This window comes from Arvicola amphibius, chromosome 6 (assembly GCF_903992535.2).
Source record: "Arvicola amphibius chromosome 6, mArvAmp1.2, whole genome shotgun sequence".
NCBI classification, from domain to species: domain Eukaryota; kingdom Metazoa; phylum Chordata; class Mammalia; order Rodentia; family Cricetidae; genus Arvicola; species Arvicola amphibius.
Genome location: NC_052052.2, coordinates 30152523 through 30168992, shown reverse-complemented (window position 1 = coordinate 30168992; position 16470 = coordinate 30152523). Strand labels below are relative to the sequence as shown.

The window sequence follows — 16470 nt, the reverse complement described above, 5'->3', positions numbered from 1 at the left end:
AGATGGCTCAGAGGTTAAGAGCACTGGCTGCTCTTCCAGAGGTCCTGAGTTCAATTCCCAGCAACCACATGGTGGCTCACAACCATCTGTACTGAGATCTGACGCCCTCCTCTGGTGTGCGGGCATACATCAAGACGGATTATTGTATACATAATAAATAAATCTAAAAAAAAGAATGAAAATGTTTACATTGTCTTCACTTAGTCTTTCTCGTATTTTCCTCTCTTTTGTTCATTTATTTATTCAACAGTTTCGGTCATCAAACCTAGGGTCTTGTAGTAAGCAAGTATTCAATCACTGAGTTACTCCTTAGCCCTTCCTTATTTTATAATCTTAGGTTTCTCATCTGTTTCATCTCTTACTAAAGGACTTAAAATTTCTTGAGATACTATTTTGATTTTTCTTTATCTTTATTTCTCCTTCACATTTAAAGGAGAATTTCATGGGGTTCAGAAGTCTAGGTTGGTGCAGACTTCTCTCAAAATAATTTAGATATTTTCTTATATTTTCTCTGCTTGCATAATTTCTATTATCCTATAGGTAAGGTGATTTTTTTCACCTGACTTCTTTTAATATTTATTATCTGGTTTTGTTGATGGGTTTTTGTTTAGTTTGTTTTGATTTTTTGGTGCTTTGTTTTGAGACAATCTTTTGAGTATTGTTCAAGTTGGCCTTGTACTCTTTCTGTCTAGAGAGTTGACTGATTCTGTGATCATCCTAACTTAAGGTTTCTTATTACTGTGATAAAATGGCACGACTAAGCCCAGTAGCAGTGGTGCACACCTTTAATCCCAGCACTCTGGAGGCAGAGGCAAGCAGATCTCTGAGTTCAAGGTCAGCCTGGTCTACAAAGTGTATTCCAGGACAACTTTGTCTCAAAAACAAACAAAACAAAACAACAAAAAACAGCACGGTGAAAAGAAACTTGGTGAGGAAAGGGTTTGTTTGGTTTGCACTTTCACGGTCACTGTCCACCCTCAAAGGAAGTTAGATCAACAACCTGGAGGTAGGAACTGAAGCAGAAGCCATATAGGAATGCTGCTTAGAGGCCTGCTCCTCAGGGCTTACTGAGCCTGCTTCCTTATACCATCCAGGACCACCTGCCAGGGTTAGCACTGCTCACAGTGGGCTGGCTCTACCACACCAATCATCAGTCAAGAAAATGCCCTACAGACTTGCCGGTAGGCCAGTCGCATCGAGGAATTTTCTCAATTGAGATAACCTCTTCCCAGAGAACTCCAACTTGTCCTAGCCACAGTACACACTATAAATAGAATATGGTTAGAAAGAGACTAATGCCCAAGCCCCAAACTTAGCATAGATGGCATAATTTCAACCATATTCTACTGATCAGTCAGCCACAAAACCTAAATTCAGTAATAAGGAATCCCTAATCAGAGCTCACCTCTCAGTGGAGGCAGGTTAAAGAATCATGAGCTATGTTTTAAAACTACTTAAGACAACTCTCTAAATATAAATTATTTACATTTTTCCTGCTTGAGAAGTTAATTCTTCCCCCACATGACTCTTCATCAAAAGTCTTATCTCATTACAACATGAAGGTCCAGCGTCTGTCTCGTCCTCTGAGTGAGATGCAGATGCACGAGTACTTCTCTGTGACGTTCCTCAGCCACAGGACCTAGATGTTGTTCCTCTCCATCACATAGCAAACATGTGGCTGTAGTAGGGTTAGGATGACTTTATAGTGTGCAGCAGTCATTAATGTGAGAAATTCCAGAATTCAAATGAGCACGTGAGCCAAATCCTTAATTAGATCCAGTGCTGCTGCTTCCTAGACATTTGTAGTTCTGTCTCTCATTTGCCATGAGACACCTATGTAGTCTTCTCCTTTCTGCTTGCCTAAGAAAGGTTGGGAGTCCAAAGAGAGTATATTATGTATATGGATATTTACCTGCAAGTATGTGTCTGTGTATTACATGTGTGTATGGTACCTATACAGGCCCAAAGACTGTGTCAGATCCTCTGGGACTGTAGTTAGACACCTAGTCTTATTGCAATTTGATATGCCATGTTTGGCTGATATCCCTGGGAGGCCTGCCCTTTTCTGAAGGGAAACTGAGGTGGAATGGATCTGGGGCAGTGGTGGTGTGGGTGAGAGGAAAGGAGGGAGGGGAAACTGTGGTTGGGTTGTAATATATGAGAGAAGAATAAAAAGAAGTGGGGCTGGAGGAGCAAATGGTCTCTGTTTTGTATGTCTCTGAACCTTCTAAAGTTCATGTTGGCGATCATTCTAAAAAAATGATAGCTTAGACTTTCTTAGCAGTGTGAGGGTTTCTCTGAGTAACATCAGGGTTTACTTCCTCTGCAGATACAACTAAAAGTACCCTGGAGAATCTTAATAATTAAAGAAACAGGCTATGAATTTGAGAGGGAATGGAAGGAAGGGGATATGAGAGAGAACTTTGGGAGGGGGTTAATTATGTAATTGTATTTTAATTAAAATACTTTTAAAGAGAAAAAAATTAATCTTGTTCTATAAAGAAAAGAGTCTGCAAGGATTTCTCTTAGCAAATTCCTTAGAAAATCTTTGGTCTGAAAGAAGTCTATGAAGCAGATTCTTAGACCTTTTCTGTTTGTTTGTTTGCTTGCTTGCTTGCTTGTTTGTTTTTGAGAAGACAAAGTCTCACTATGTAGCCCTGACTCTCCTGATACTCATGATGTAGACCAGACTGGCACCAGACTCAGATTCACCTGCCTCTGTTATGAATGCTGGGACTAAAGATATATGCCACCATACCCCACCTTCTTTCTTACCTCTTAATAAAGGATTTTATCTCACATCTTACATTTTATCATAAGCAGCAAGAAGGCAGGTAGCATTTTAATGACTTTTAAAATCTTAGCTCTTTCATTGAGCTCATTAAGTACATTTCCTGTTTTATGCTATTATGGGCAACAGTCATATCAGACTTTCAGTTCCTTCCTAGTACTTGTGCCCCATCCTTCACTCTCCAGTTACTGTTGTCTCCACTTTTCTAAACCCTGGATGGGTAGCCTTCTGGGAAACTTTAGGCTTCCATTAAAACTCTTTTTTTGGGGGGGGGTTTGGTGTTTTTTTTTTTGTTTTGTTTTGTTTTGTTTTTCGAGACAGGGTTTCTCTGTAGCTTTGGAGCCTGTCCTGGAACTAGCTCTTGTAGACCAGGCTGGTCTCGAACTCACAGAGATCCGCCTGCCTCTGCCTCCCGAGTGCTGGGATTAAAGGCGTGCGCCACCACCGCCCGGCCCATTAAAACTCTTAAAGGGGCTAGGAATGTAGCTCAGTGGTAGAGCACTTGCTTAGCTTGTATGAAGCCCTGGATTTGATCCCCAGCACTAAAGAAAATAATAACTACCCCAAGACTTGTTCCCACTGGTACTTTGCTAGTGGTGCTTTCTGCCACCTGGTTCCAAAGCTTGTGACGTGTGTTTGGCATTTGTTTCTAAAACATCTTGTATCAGAATCTGTTCTGATAAGCCTTTGCTATATGACTACTACAAAACTTTCTAGTTTGAAACACTAAGGGCATACTGTGTGAAGACAGCTCATGTATTGCATACAATGCCAGGTGGGAAGAGGAGCTGACTAGGTTTGGAGATCTACTTTCCCACATGGCATATTGGTTCTGCCTGTTTCTCCACATTAACCTCTCTGCAAGATGACTTGTTTTCTTACACATAATAAATAGTTAGGATCGAAGAATAAATATACCAAAAACAAGAAGTAGAAACTGCTAGTTTCTTAATCCTAGACGCAGAAACTGGCACAGTGTCATGCCTACTGCTGCCTGTTGGTCAAGTGTGACAGAGAACAATAAGATGCATGTCTAAAACCAACAGTCTTCTGAAGGTTGCATAGTTTGGCCTTTGGTGTTTCACCATATGACCCACGTAAAATTCATTTCAAAATCACCATTAGAATAATCAAATAAAACTTACATCTGTGAAATGTACAAATCTTAGTTGCAAATATATTGTACACTCATATACAATTTGTGGAATTTTATTTTGGGTTTTTTGTTTGTTTGTTTATTTTTAAACAGGGTTTTAAACAGGGTTTCTTTGTGTAGTTTTGACTGTTAGAACTAGCTCTGTAGACCAGACTGGCCTCAAACTCATAGGAATCTGCCTGCCTCTGCTCCCCAAGTGCCGGGATTAAAACCATGTGCCACCACCACCCGGTCAATTTGCTGAATTTTAATAAATGTCAGCACCTGTGTAATTCCCCCATCCTCCCCCTGTGATCAAGACATAGGACACTTCTGTTACCCCAGAAGTTCCATCAGGCTGCTTGTAGTTGGTCTCTGTCTCCACTGTGATTGAAATATTTTTATCATAAATTAGATTTTGCAGATCTTGAATTTAATATAAATTAGCCATGCTGTCTGTTTGCACCCTTGTATCTGATTTCTTTCACTCAAATAAAAATTTTGAAAGGCAGTTATATTGTTGTACCTATCTATAGGTCAAGGTTTTCTTTCTGTCAGGTGGTATTCCATTAAACGAACATACCATAGTTTGTGTGTTTATTCTCCTGCTGATGGGAACTTGAGCTGGTTTTGAGATTGTTATAAATAAACTGCTATGAACATTTGTGTTAAGGGTCTTGTCTCTGAGTCCCTCCATTTTTAGCCATTTCAGTACAAGGGCAACACTGCCAAACATGAAAATCCTTTTTTTTTACTTTTTTTTAACTTTTGGTTTTTGTTTGTTTTTTTTGAGACTGGTTTTCTCTTTGTAGCCCTGGTTGTCCTGAAACTCACTTTGTAGACCAGGCTGGCCTCCAATTCACAGAGATCCACCTGCCTCAGCCTCCCAAGTGTTGGGATTAAGGCATGTGCAACCACTGCCCAGCTTCTTTTTTTACTTTCTGGGTTTTTTTTTTGTTGTTATTGTTGTTTGTTTTTCTTAAATTTGAACTCAGAATCATGCCTAACATCCTAAGTGCTGGGATTATAAATGTTTGCCACTATGTCCTGTTTATTTTTCATGTATATTTGTTTTATATTTGTGTGTGTGTGTGTGTGTGTGTGTGTGTGAGAGAGAGAGAGAGAGAGAGAAAGAGAGAGATCTTTCTTCCTTACTCACTGATGCAGGGTCTCTCAGTTGAAACCAATATGGGATAGTCTGTGTAGCTAGACTCTCCAGCATCTCCTGTCTCTGCCTTGCAACTGTTTAGGTTATAGGTGGTCCGCCATGCCTACCTAGCATTCACATGGGTTCTTGTGGTCCTCAATCCAATCCTCAAACTTGTACAGCAAGCACTTTCTCCACTGGGCATCTCCATATTCCCCGGGTCCCTATTTCTTAGCAGACCTAGACTGATCCTTCTTTTCATAGCCTGACCCTATAGCCATTCCATAGCACCTTTCTTCTGCCAATCCTCTGTCTTTAAGTCAGTCTCCTTCCTGCTTTGGGACACAAAGCTTCTTAGAGTCTGCTGAGTCAGCGGCTACCTCACCAGTCTGCCGTCTGATTTCCACGGTGCTGTTGGCTGTCTTCGCTTGTTGTCTAATTCACCTTAGAAAGTTCTGGGAAAGAGCAGAGTTTATATTTTCTTTTCAGGGCCCAGAAAACAAAACACAAGTTCTGTGCTTTGGTTTCTGTTCTGGGTTTTTCTCCTAATAGGCTGTGTCTCCAGAGACCTTGATCATACAGCTTGGACTAGTGGCAATTTTCCAAACCTCCCTTTATCACCCACAGTATTTTGCAGTGTAGTTGTGGGGAAATCTCAGGAGAGCCAAGTCCAGAGTTGGGCAGATAGAAGAGAGAGCTGCACTCTGACTTCTCTCTGCCAGGCACACTGTAAGGCTTCTGGGTTCCTTGTTTCCTGTAGTTTGTATCTACTTGAACAAGAGTGGCAGCACAGGCCCCCACTTGGATAAGAAGAAGATCCAACGGCTTCCTGATCATTTCGGGCCAGCCCGTGCCTCCGTGGTGTTACAGCAGGCTGTCCAGGCTTGCATTGACTGTGCTTATCATCAGAAAACCGTCTTCAGCTTCCTCAAACAGGGCCACGGCGGTGAGGTCATCTCAGGTAAACACTTTCAGGCTGGCTTGGCCTCCTAGCCAGAGAGGCAGGCCTTCATTCTGATGAGACATCCTAGTTCCAAGTTCATTTATCCACTCTGGAGAATGCAGAAGTACCCCTTTCCTCAAGAGTCCTCACTTCCTGCTCCAGACTCTTCTGAACTGAGTCCTCTCCTGTCCCCACAGAATATATGAGTATGTGGCTTAAAGCCATTCTAGAGGAAGGATACATATGGGCTGTGTTGTGCCACAAGAGAATTTCCCCAAGTGGTTTCAGAAGACCTCTGACCTCCTCTCATTCCTCTGCCTCCTTAGCTTCTGGGTTTATAGGACCCATACAAGGGAGCTGAGTCCCAGGACAGAGGGAAAATGAGTTTAACAGTGCAGTACTTTTTGTTGTAACTGAAAATACTTTCTTGCTATGCCCATTTCTGTTTCAATTTTCTTAAGTTCGAAATCTTATTTTTACCCACCAAGCCTACAGAGGCTTGACCTGCAGCCTTCCAGTTTTTACTCTAATGCTGCTCTACAGCCTCCTGCCTTTCCTCCTTAGCAAGCTGTTGTAACTAGCTTCAGAAACCAGCTGGCAGGGAGCATAAATAGCCAAACAGTTCTTTTAGCAAATACCTATTGACCTTTTACTATATGTCAGAGGTTTCTACCACACACTGGCCAGGAAAGGGGAAAACAGAAGATGAGAGGCTCAGATCCGCACTGGTAGAAAACAAATTTAAATAGTCTGTGGAGGGTGTCGGCAGAGAACTACTTGTTATGGAGTCAAGTCTAGGCAATAACTGACTGCATGGAGAATGGGAACTACAGATACATTAAGCCTGTCCTTCTGAGGCCCAGACTACTCTCTGGCCTCTCCCTTGCAGCACTGAGCTCCTTATCTACCTAGAGTTCTTCCTTTTCAGAACTTTTCTAGAGTGAATAATCTCCCCAGATCTCTGTTTTCCCACTTCCACCAAAGACAATTGCATGAACCTTTTTTGCTTCTAAAAAATTATGCCAGTATTTTGATAGAACTAGATAGGACATAAAAAAAAAAAGCATGAAACATTTCTAAGCATTATATAGTTGGAAACTGTTTACCTAAGCCCTTGCTACCAATGGCAGTATTCCCTTCTGTACAGATTACCTGTTCTTGGGCAGTTTTCTAGTGAACACATTTCCTGAAGGAAGCTCAGCCAGGTGATGAAGCAGATAGCATTATGTTCATAGTTGTTTTCACAGTTGAGTGAAATCATTCCAGAGCCCTGAGGGTGCAACAGACTTGGCCTGGCCACTCCCATGATTGTACACCCTTTGGAGCTAGAAGCAAAAATCAAAGCCCTTGAGCAAGGGAGGGCGGCAGGAAGAGGGCAGACTGGCAAGCAGCCTGGGCACTGCCTCTGTGTAACCAGCCAATCCCAAGACAAGCAGTGAGCTGGGCTTCTCTGGCAAGCACTGCACTGCACAACTGACTTGCTTTGTTTATTTAACTCCACAGCCATGTTTGACCGGGAACAGCACACCCTCAACCTCCCAGCAGTCAACAGCATCACCTATGTCCTCCGCTTCCTGGAGAAGCTCTGCCACAACCTTCGGAGTGACAATCTGTTTGGCAACCAGCCCTTTACACAGACTCACTTACCACTCACTGCCACAGAGTACAGCCACAGCCACGACAGGTACCTACCAGGTAGGAGCTGGGATGGGGCCTGGGCTGCGAGGGGGCTGGGCAATCAGTAGCATCTGCAAGGGCTCAGGGGCAGCCCTCAGGTCTGCGAGTCTAGCACCCACTGTCCAGAGATCCCTTGCCACATCTGGGTCACATCTAGGGCTTTTAGTCTTCAGCCATCTTAGCTCTTCAGGATTTTGTTGTCACTCTGGAATTTCTCTTTCCTCTGGACCCCTGTCTCTAGAAGTTGCCCTATGGTTTCCATCTGTAGTGTGAAGCCCATGAAGTCCCAGCACATCTCCCAGGGTGAATCTGGCATCAAAGGCCTCATATAGCTCTCTTTTGCCAGCAACAAGGTTTAGTCTTAGGCTAGAGGTTGAGAAAGTTGCTCCATGTTGATTGGCCATCCATTCTTTTCTTTGGCACATGGCCCTAACTCTTCTAGCATTGCCAGTCTAACAAGTCAGTTCAAGTTCCTGCTATTTCCAACTAGGCTGGAAAATAACTTTTTAGTTAACCATACCAGACCCACAATGAGAAAGCGGATGCCACGTGGCTGGGTCGGTGACTAAGCACTTCCAAGAGAGCTTGAAGAGTGAGTGGAGCTCGGCATCTCTGATCTGGAGTACAGGACGCAAAATCGAGGGAGGGGGACAAGCTTGGTCCCAAACATAGAGAGGTAGGTTGCTGTTAAGAGGAAAGAATTTCTCTTTAAAAGAGACCTGTAGATGGTGTCCTGGGCAGAGAGGAGGTACTGGCTATTCTGTTTGCTGTGGGGTGAGTCTGAGTCTGAGAGGCGCTCTGGGATCTTCTACATGAGCCTCACACTCCCTTCCTTGGTCTTTTCATGACTTGTGACTAATGTATCGCTTCTGGAGAATGTGCTCAGGGAAGTGACCACACACCAGTTTCCTTCTCTGACCCTCTATACTTCTGCGACCACATGAGAACTGCTGGTGTGTTTAGGGGCGAAAAGATACCTAAATTCCTCATATGCAGTGGCAAGCAACCAACATCTGGTCCTGGGGCTGTACCATGCTCCTCGGCTGGTTCTTTCCTTCACAGGGAACTTCTTAAACTACCTGCTGTAGATGGCTTTGTTCAGCATCAGAACCCATAATACAGCCTTGAGTTATAATGTTGTACTGGATAGGATGGAGTTGGTACAGACAAAGACAAAGTGTTAAATGTTCTCAGTCACTGTCATTAGGGAGCGCTGGGTTCTGCTTCCCTATTGAAAGACCTTGCTAGAAGTCTGAAAGAGAAGGTTCGTGTCCAGTGGGGCAGCTGCTCAAAGAAACTCAGAATTTTTAAACAAAACGCCATCTTTCAGGAACTAAGGAAAGTACTTTGGCAGCAGTATTGAGAGGCTACTGAGAACATGCCCACGATGGGCTTCCAGTCATGGCACAGCCTTTCCTGGGACTCCTTTTCTGGTTTGTATCTCTCTAATTCAGTACCAGATAAAAGAAGCAAGCTCCATCCAGATTCTTTGCTCCTGCCTCACCAGCTACAAGAAAAGACAAAGAACAGGGGTGTCCCTTTCAGCTGTTGACCCTGTGTCCTTTCTCTAATCTGTTTCCACACAGACTGCACTGCCTCTGCCCACCTAGCTCAGTTCTCATGAGATTCTCAGCACACTGCCTCATCCTGTCTTCCGTTGGATTCTCAGAAGCAGTATTTTAACTGTGCCCAGACAAGCCAGGGCCTTGTCTGGGCTTCTGACTCCTCTCGACTCTGTAGCTTGTCTTCCCTGCCTGGCTGCTGTCTTACTGACCCTTTGGTCTACCTCTGATATCTCATCAGCACCTGTATTTTCCTGATTACATATCTACCCTCTGCAGAAAACTCCATCAGAATCAGCTTTCTTTTGCTTTTCTTTGAACCTGTTTTTTTTTGCCATTCCTGCCCATCTGCATAGTCACACACGTCTACTGATGTGTCATCCATGGGTCCCACCTATATTGACGGAATTGCTTACTGGAGCCCTTTTCCCACTTCCTGCCTTTCCACCACACTTCCCTCCCTCTATGGACTTTGCTTAGCTGACCATGTACTTCCAATGTAACAGATAGCCATCAAAAGTCCATATCCCTTAAAGCTTCTTTACCTAAATTGAAATAATTTCTTTTTTCACTGCTTTATTTTAGAAACTTTCAAACCTACAGTAAAATTGCAACAACAACAAAAGTAAAATGAGTCCTTCACCAAGAGTCACTTTTAGCTTTATACAATATTTGCTTTGTCTCTCTGCAGATATATTTATATCTATATACTTAATATGTGTGTGTGTGTATATATGGCTTTTGTTTATTTTGCACACAACAGTTAACTGCTAGGTGAAATATTTTGTGTGTGTGTGTGTGTGTGTGTGTGTGTGTGTGTGTATACACACCACACACGAGTGAAATATATACTTTTAAAGAGCACAAAACATAGGCACTTACCTGTAATTCTAGCCCATAGGAATTTGAGGCAAGAGGTTCACAAATTAAAGGGTAGCCGAGCTGCACAGTGAAACCCTGTATCAGAAAGAGAAAGAAGAGGGGGAAGGAAGGAGAGTGGGTGAGAAGAAGGGTAGAGGGAAACAGAAACGATAATATTTTTGTGTTCAATAAATTTAGTGTAAATAAAATACTCCTGGGCTATGATACCATCCAGATCAGAGTTTCCCAAGTTGTCTCAATATTGCCCTTTATAGCTGTTTTCTGTTTTATTTTCTCTAATTTAGGATCAAATAAAAGATTGTTTGGAGCATTTCATTGTCCTGACTCTTAAGCTTCCTTTATCTAGAGCCGTTCTCTACTCTTTCTGTCTTCTCTGACTGCATTGGCATTTTGAAGGACCCAATCCAAGCATTTTGGCTTTAGGTCACCAAAAAGGTCATTAAATTATCATTGTTATTACAATCTATCCTGGATTTTAGAAGACCGAGATAAGACAGACTGAACCTCTGCACCCTGAAAGCTAAGAGGGAAGAGACGTGGTTAAGAGCATGGAGTAGAGATGCTCCAGCCCACACTTGTGAAAGAGAGTGGATGAGAGGATTCCTGGAGGAGGCAGCGTCGAGTAGTGCCTCTTCTACAGGCTGCATGTGCTGCTCTAAGTCAAGTGCCAGACTAGTGGGAGCTACCGTAAAGAGCTCCTGGGGACTCCCTGAAGAGGTGGTAATATGAGGCAAGAAATTTTTTTCAGCTACTTGCTGTGGATATTAACACTAGCTACAGTTGAAATCTGCATAGCAGTAACTTCTAGGTCTGCCATTTTGAAATTTCTTGACTGTTACCTTTTAGGGGAAATAGTGCCATTGTTTGAGGACTCACAGACTTCAGTTCCGTTTCTGGCATGATCATTTATTTATCCATCTCCACTGTGCTTTGTCCTGGGCATCAGCTTGCTCATCTATTAAGAAAGAGAATGAAAATCTCTAGTCATATAGGGTTAATGTAAATTACCTTTTCTGTTGTGATGCTGGAGAATGAGTGTGTGCTACTGCTCTCCAGAATGTCAATGGGCAAAGATGAGACCCTTGTCCTGGGCTCACACCCTCAATAAGAGGCAGCCTCTCTCCCCATGCATCTTACTGCACAGCATTCCCTATAAGCATTTCCAGTGAAAGGTAGCCAGAAAGGAAGTGAGGGAAAGGGAAAGGATGGGAAAGGAGTATGGAGAAAAATCACAAGTAGCAAATACTCCCAGGGAAGTCTGGGAAGACAGGAAGGACTCAGAGTTGTTCTTTTGGAGTAAGGAGAGTAGAGCATGGGGACCAACTTGTAAGAAGACAGATTTTAATTTAAAAAAAAAAAAAGAGGGCATTTTATCCATGAGACCTCTCAATAAAATGACTACCAAAAATCCCCAAGAGAGAGACTGGAGAAATGGCTCAGAGGTTAAGAGCACTGGCTGCTCTTCCAGAGGTCCTGAGTTCAATTCCCAGCAACCACATGGTGGCTCACAACCATCTATAATGGGATCTGGTGCCCTCTTCTGTATACTTAATAAATAAATAAAATCTTTAAAAAAGGGCAGCATCATTTAAAAAAAAAATCCCACAAGAGTACAACCGTTCATTGGGGTCTTTATCAAAGCAGAGGTCAGACAACCACTGAGTATAGAGAATATAATGTTTCCCAGGTTCCGGGCTCACAGCTGGGCTTTCCTTGCAGGGAACTGGACTAGCACGGAGCTAGAGCTGTGGGAGCACTGGGTGCAGCCTTGCCGTGCTGCTGCCAGGTCCTTTTCTGTGCCAGGGCCCAGATCTCCCCACATCCCCACCCACCCAACTAAATACACTCACTCTCTCAAATAAATAAGAAAATGAGAAACAAAAGTCAAAACAGACCAAAAAGAACTAGTAAGGCAAAAAAAAAATAACAGACAAAAATCACAGACACAAATGAGAGTCCATTTTGTGGTTTTGTGTTGACCAACTAACTACTCCTGAGTATAGGACAGTGACACTGCACTGGAGAAAACTGATTTTCCCTTTCCCCGAAAGTGTCAGCTGCAAACAGCTTCTTGTAAGGGATGAAACTTCCCCTTCAATTGGAAGGATAACAAAATACAGTAGATTAAGAAGCAGTAAAGTTGTAAATGTTTTGTTTTTTTTGTTTTTTTTTTTTTTGTTTTTTGTTTTTTTTTCGAGACAGGGTTTCTCTGCAGCTTTTCTAGAGCCTGTCCTGGAACTAGCTCTTGTAGACCAGGCTGGCCTCAAACACAGAGATCCGCCTGCCTCTGCCACCCAAGAATTGGGATTAAAGGCGTGCACCACTACCACCGGGCAGACATGTACCTTTTGTGTGGGTTCTGGGGAACTGAATTGAAGTCCTAATGCTTGCATGGCAAACCCTTTATCAAATGAGCTATCTCTCAGTCCCCCAGATGACAGTTTTTTTTTTTTTTTTTTTTGGTTTTTCGAGACAGGGTTTCTCTGTAGCTTTTTAGAGCCTGTCCTGGAACTAGCTCTTGTAGACCAGGCTGGCCTCGAACTCACAGAGATCCGCCTGCCTCTGCCTCCCGAGTGCTGGGATTAAAGGCGTGCGCCACCACCGCCCGGCTTTTTTTTTTTTTTTTTTTTTTTAGTTGTAAATGTTACAAACAAAAGGAATAGTAATTACGTAGTCGTCTCAGATGAGGTCTCCCTAGCAATTGGATGTTTAAGCTGGTCTTAACAGTGTGCTTCAATTAACACATCAGTCACCCAAAACCATAATGGTCCCATAAGAAAACCTATGTGCTCATGAAGGGCACCTCATGAGTTGACAATTCTCATTTCTATGAGCTATAGGATTTTGAAAATGAAATCACTTTGTGACAAAAGGAAGACATAGGAAATTTCATTGTTATTAGCAAAAGTTATCTTTGCACAAAAATGAGATTATGTTTCCACTGATGCTGGGATAAGGCCCAGAGCTTCCCTATAAAGGACCCTGGGGCTCCGTGGAGCATAGCGGAAAGGGTTATGGTCTTGTCCAGGCCATTCCCTACCAGAGGCAGCAAAGACCCCATCTTACCAACCTTACAAGAACCAGTGCCTCATAAGTGTGGGAATGATGCCTTATTTTCCTAGTACACCTTCTTAGGGCAAGATCTACTGGCCATGCCTAGTTTTAGACATCACCAGTCCAGGCTTTCACTCAACTCAGAATCCAGACCTAAGTGGCATCCTTAGCACTGTTGAAGGGAAGAGACTCTCATTGATCGGTGTCAACTCCGGTGATTCCCAACACTGCTGTCATAATTTTCCTGACATCTCTTAGCTACGGGAAACAGGCAGCATGATTCTCAGCCATAGCTAAGTGAACATACACTGGGAAAAGTGAGCTGACTCTGCTATACGGCAGGCAGAGAACTCAGTCGTTGTTGTAACTCTGAATGAAAACAAAACAGCAGGTCCTCGGGTTCATCTCGGTTGGTACTCTCCCTGTCTTTATGCACAAGGGAGCAGGACCTCAGAGAAGGCAAACTCCTTGCACTGAAAATGGAAGAAGCCAGAAGTAGAAGCGGGTCTCCTAGTTTGGGGGTTGACTTTCTGCTCATGTCTCAAAATAGGACATGCTTGCTACTGCCTTGTCATCTCCCCTGGAAAGCAGGGATGGGGAACCTCAACTGCAGATAGAGTGTGGGGACTCTGGAGCCTCAAAGACTTGTCTTTTTAAATCACTTCTAGGGAAATACCTCCCACAACTAACCTCCTCCAGAGGATACATAGTTACCTAAAAATAGATTTGACTTTGGGTCCAGTCCATGCTTGCTAACATGCTTAGATAACAGAAATAGTCCTAAAATCCTGACATCTTACTGTTGAGGGTCTCTTAGCTTGGTAACAAATTTATATTTAATCACAAAATCTCAAAGATAAACACTGGGTCAGTAAGATCTTCTGATATTTAAGTCCCTAATACATGTGTAGTCAATGTGGTGGCTAAGGAACTGATTTGGTTTAAGTAGAACCATTGGTTAGGGCTTGTACTGCTGTAACAAAACATTATGATCAAAAAGCAAGCTGGAAAGGAAAGGGTTGATTTGGCTTACACTTCCACATTGTAGTCCATCACTGAAGGAAGCCAGGACAGGAATTCAAAGAGGGAAGGAACCTGGATGCTGGAGCTGATGCAGAGGCCATGGAAGGGGATTGCTTACTGGCTTGCTCGGCCTGCTTTCTTATAGAACCCAGGACCACCAGCCCAGGGTAGCACCACTCAAAATAGGCTGGGCCTTCCCATATCAATCACTAATTGCAAAGCACACACAGTCCTGGTACTACCCATTCTCCTCTCGACCTTTAGCCCCATCCTTTCTTCCTGGAAAGCTCTTCTCTTCCTCAGCTGAGACATGGCCATTCACCTAGTCTCATCTAGACAAGGTGTCACTCTCCAAGGAAGAGGGCCTTGAACAAGACATAACTGGAATTAGGTGTCCCTTCCTGCGATTTCATACTATCAAGAAGATGCCTTACAGCTAGACCTTATGGAGGCATTTTCTCAATAGAGGTTACTTCCTTTCAGATAACTCTAGCTTGTATTAAGCTGACATGAACTATCCAGCATGCTGTCCCAAGATGGTGTCAGCTTTAGGTTCCATGATATGGTGATGTAGTAGAACCATGATGTTGGTTCTACTATTTGATATTGCCCATAAGGGTGTAGATTTGGCATGAGATTGCCTTCCCAAAGGCATGCAGATGTTCACAGACCCTTTGGAAGTCTTACTATAGTATATATGAACTACTTCTGGGTTCCCCATGATGCCGTGAGAAGCACTCTACTGAGTGACAGAGTCAAGTTCTAACCCTGGTCCTGGTCCCCATGCCTGAGCTCCTCCAGCTTCCTTGGAATGCTTCTGTAGAGCAAGGTCAATACAGATGACCTGAGGCACTAAAGGAGCAGGCTCTGCAGACAGGTCTTTAACCAGGTGTCATGCAGTAGTTCCGAGATATCTGCTGACAGGTCAGCATCTGCTTCTGAAGACTCCTGAGGCCTGGGGAGACAGCTCAGGAACTAAGAACACTGGCTCTGAAACTATGAAGATTTGCATTTGAATTCTTGGTACTCACATAAAACCTGGGCAAAACTGTATGTGCCTATAATTCCATCCAACATTGGGAGCAAGGACAGGCAAATCTTGGGGCCTCACCAGCCATCCAGACTAGCCAAAACAGTGACTTTCAGGTTCAGTGAGAGATCTTGTCTCAGGGAGTTAGGTAGGAAGTGATAGAGGAAGACACAGTATCCTCTGGCCTCCATATGTGTGTGCATGGGCGCCTGCCTACAGAACCCTCCCCTGAGCATGGGTGGCCCTTCCCACAGCCCCTGACCCTCTGTCCTTGTACAGATAAGGCCTACTACTATCCCAGGCCAAGAGGAACAGGCTAGAGAAACTAGAATCCAGAAGGAATCCAAGTCTTGAGCTCTTACATAGGCATATCCTGAATCCCTATAGGACTTTATGTCTTGCTGCCTCTTTTTTCACTCAGGCAAGTACCTGTAGCCAGCAGCACTCTGCCAGTCCTTACCTTAATCCTGGTTTTATTATTTTCCAGGTGAATCCTTCGCCCTGGGGAATAGCCTGGCCCGGTCCTTGGAGACACACTCAGACTTGATGGACACTGCCTTGAAGCCTGCCAGCCTTGTTGGCACCTCCCAAAACATTCGAACTCCTGGTTATCGGCCCTTGGCTCCCTCCTGTGGCCTCCCATTGAGCACTGCCTCAGCTGTGCGTAGACTCTGCTCCAGGGGTAAGCTGATCAGGGTTCTGTGGCTCTCATGATTCCTTTCCCTTTCCCTTGTTCCTGGGCTCAGAGAGTTCAAAAGGAAACAAGTATTGCTGCCCTACTGCATGGTATTGGGACTGGAGCTATGCTCAATATTGTGCCTTCCCCAACCATCTGGCATGTAACTGGTGGTCTGGGCTTAGTTTGAAACAACAAAACAAAGAAACAAAAAAACATAACTTAGGAGCCAGATACCTAGAACTAAAAGGGACAGGCAAGGGTTTATTCTTCCAGCCCTTAGTCATTTATTTGAATACCATTTGTATTTTGTATGAGGAGAATGCAAATTACCTTTTTAAATGTCTTATACAGAAGACAAACTTTTAGAAGATACTTGTAAATCAATAAAGATACACAACTGATAGTATGAAATCGCAGGAAGGGACACCTAATCCCAGTTATGTCTTGTTCAAGGCCCTCTTCCTTGGAGAGTGACACCTTGTCTAGATGAGACTAGGTGAATGGCCATGTCTCAGCTGAGGAAGAGAAGAGCTTTCCAGGAAGAAAG

The 16470-nt window shown here is 43.6% G+C and overlaps 1 protein-coding gene across 4 annotated transcripts in view; it reads left to right on the top strand.

Annotated features, from left to right (window-relative positions):
* Scmh1 (Scm polycomb group protein homolog 1) overlaps nt 1–16470 on the top strand; it is a 121324-nt gene that overhangs the window by 99084 nt on the left and 5770 nt on the right. For all 4 annotated transcript variants that reach the window (XM_038334514.1, XM_038334510.1, XM_038334511.1 and 1 more), the window contains 3 exons: nt 5834–6034; nt 7520–7711; nt 15732–15926. In XM_038334514.1, the coding sequence (XP_038190442.1) occupies nt 5834–6034; nt 7520–7711; nt 15732–15926 (588 nt within the window). The remainder of the gene's footprint in view (nt 1–5833; nt 6035–7519; nt 7712–15731; nt 15927–16470) is intronic.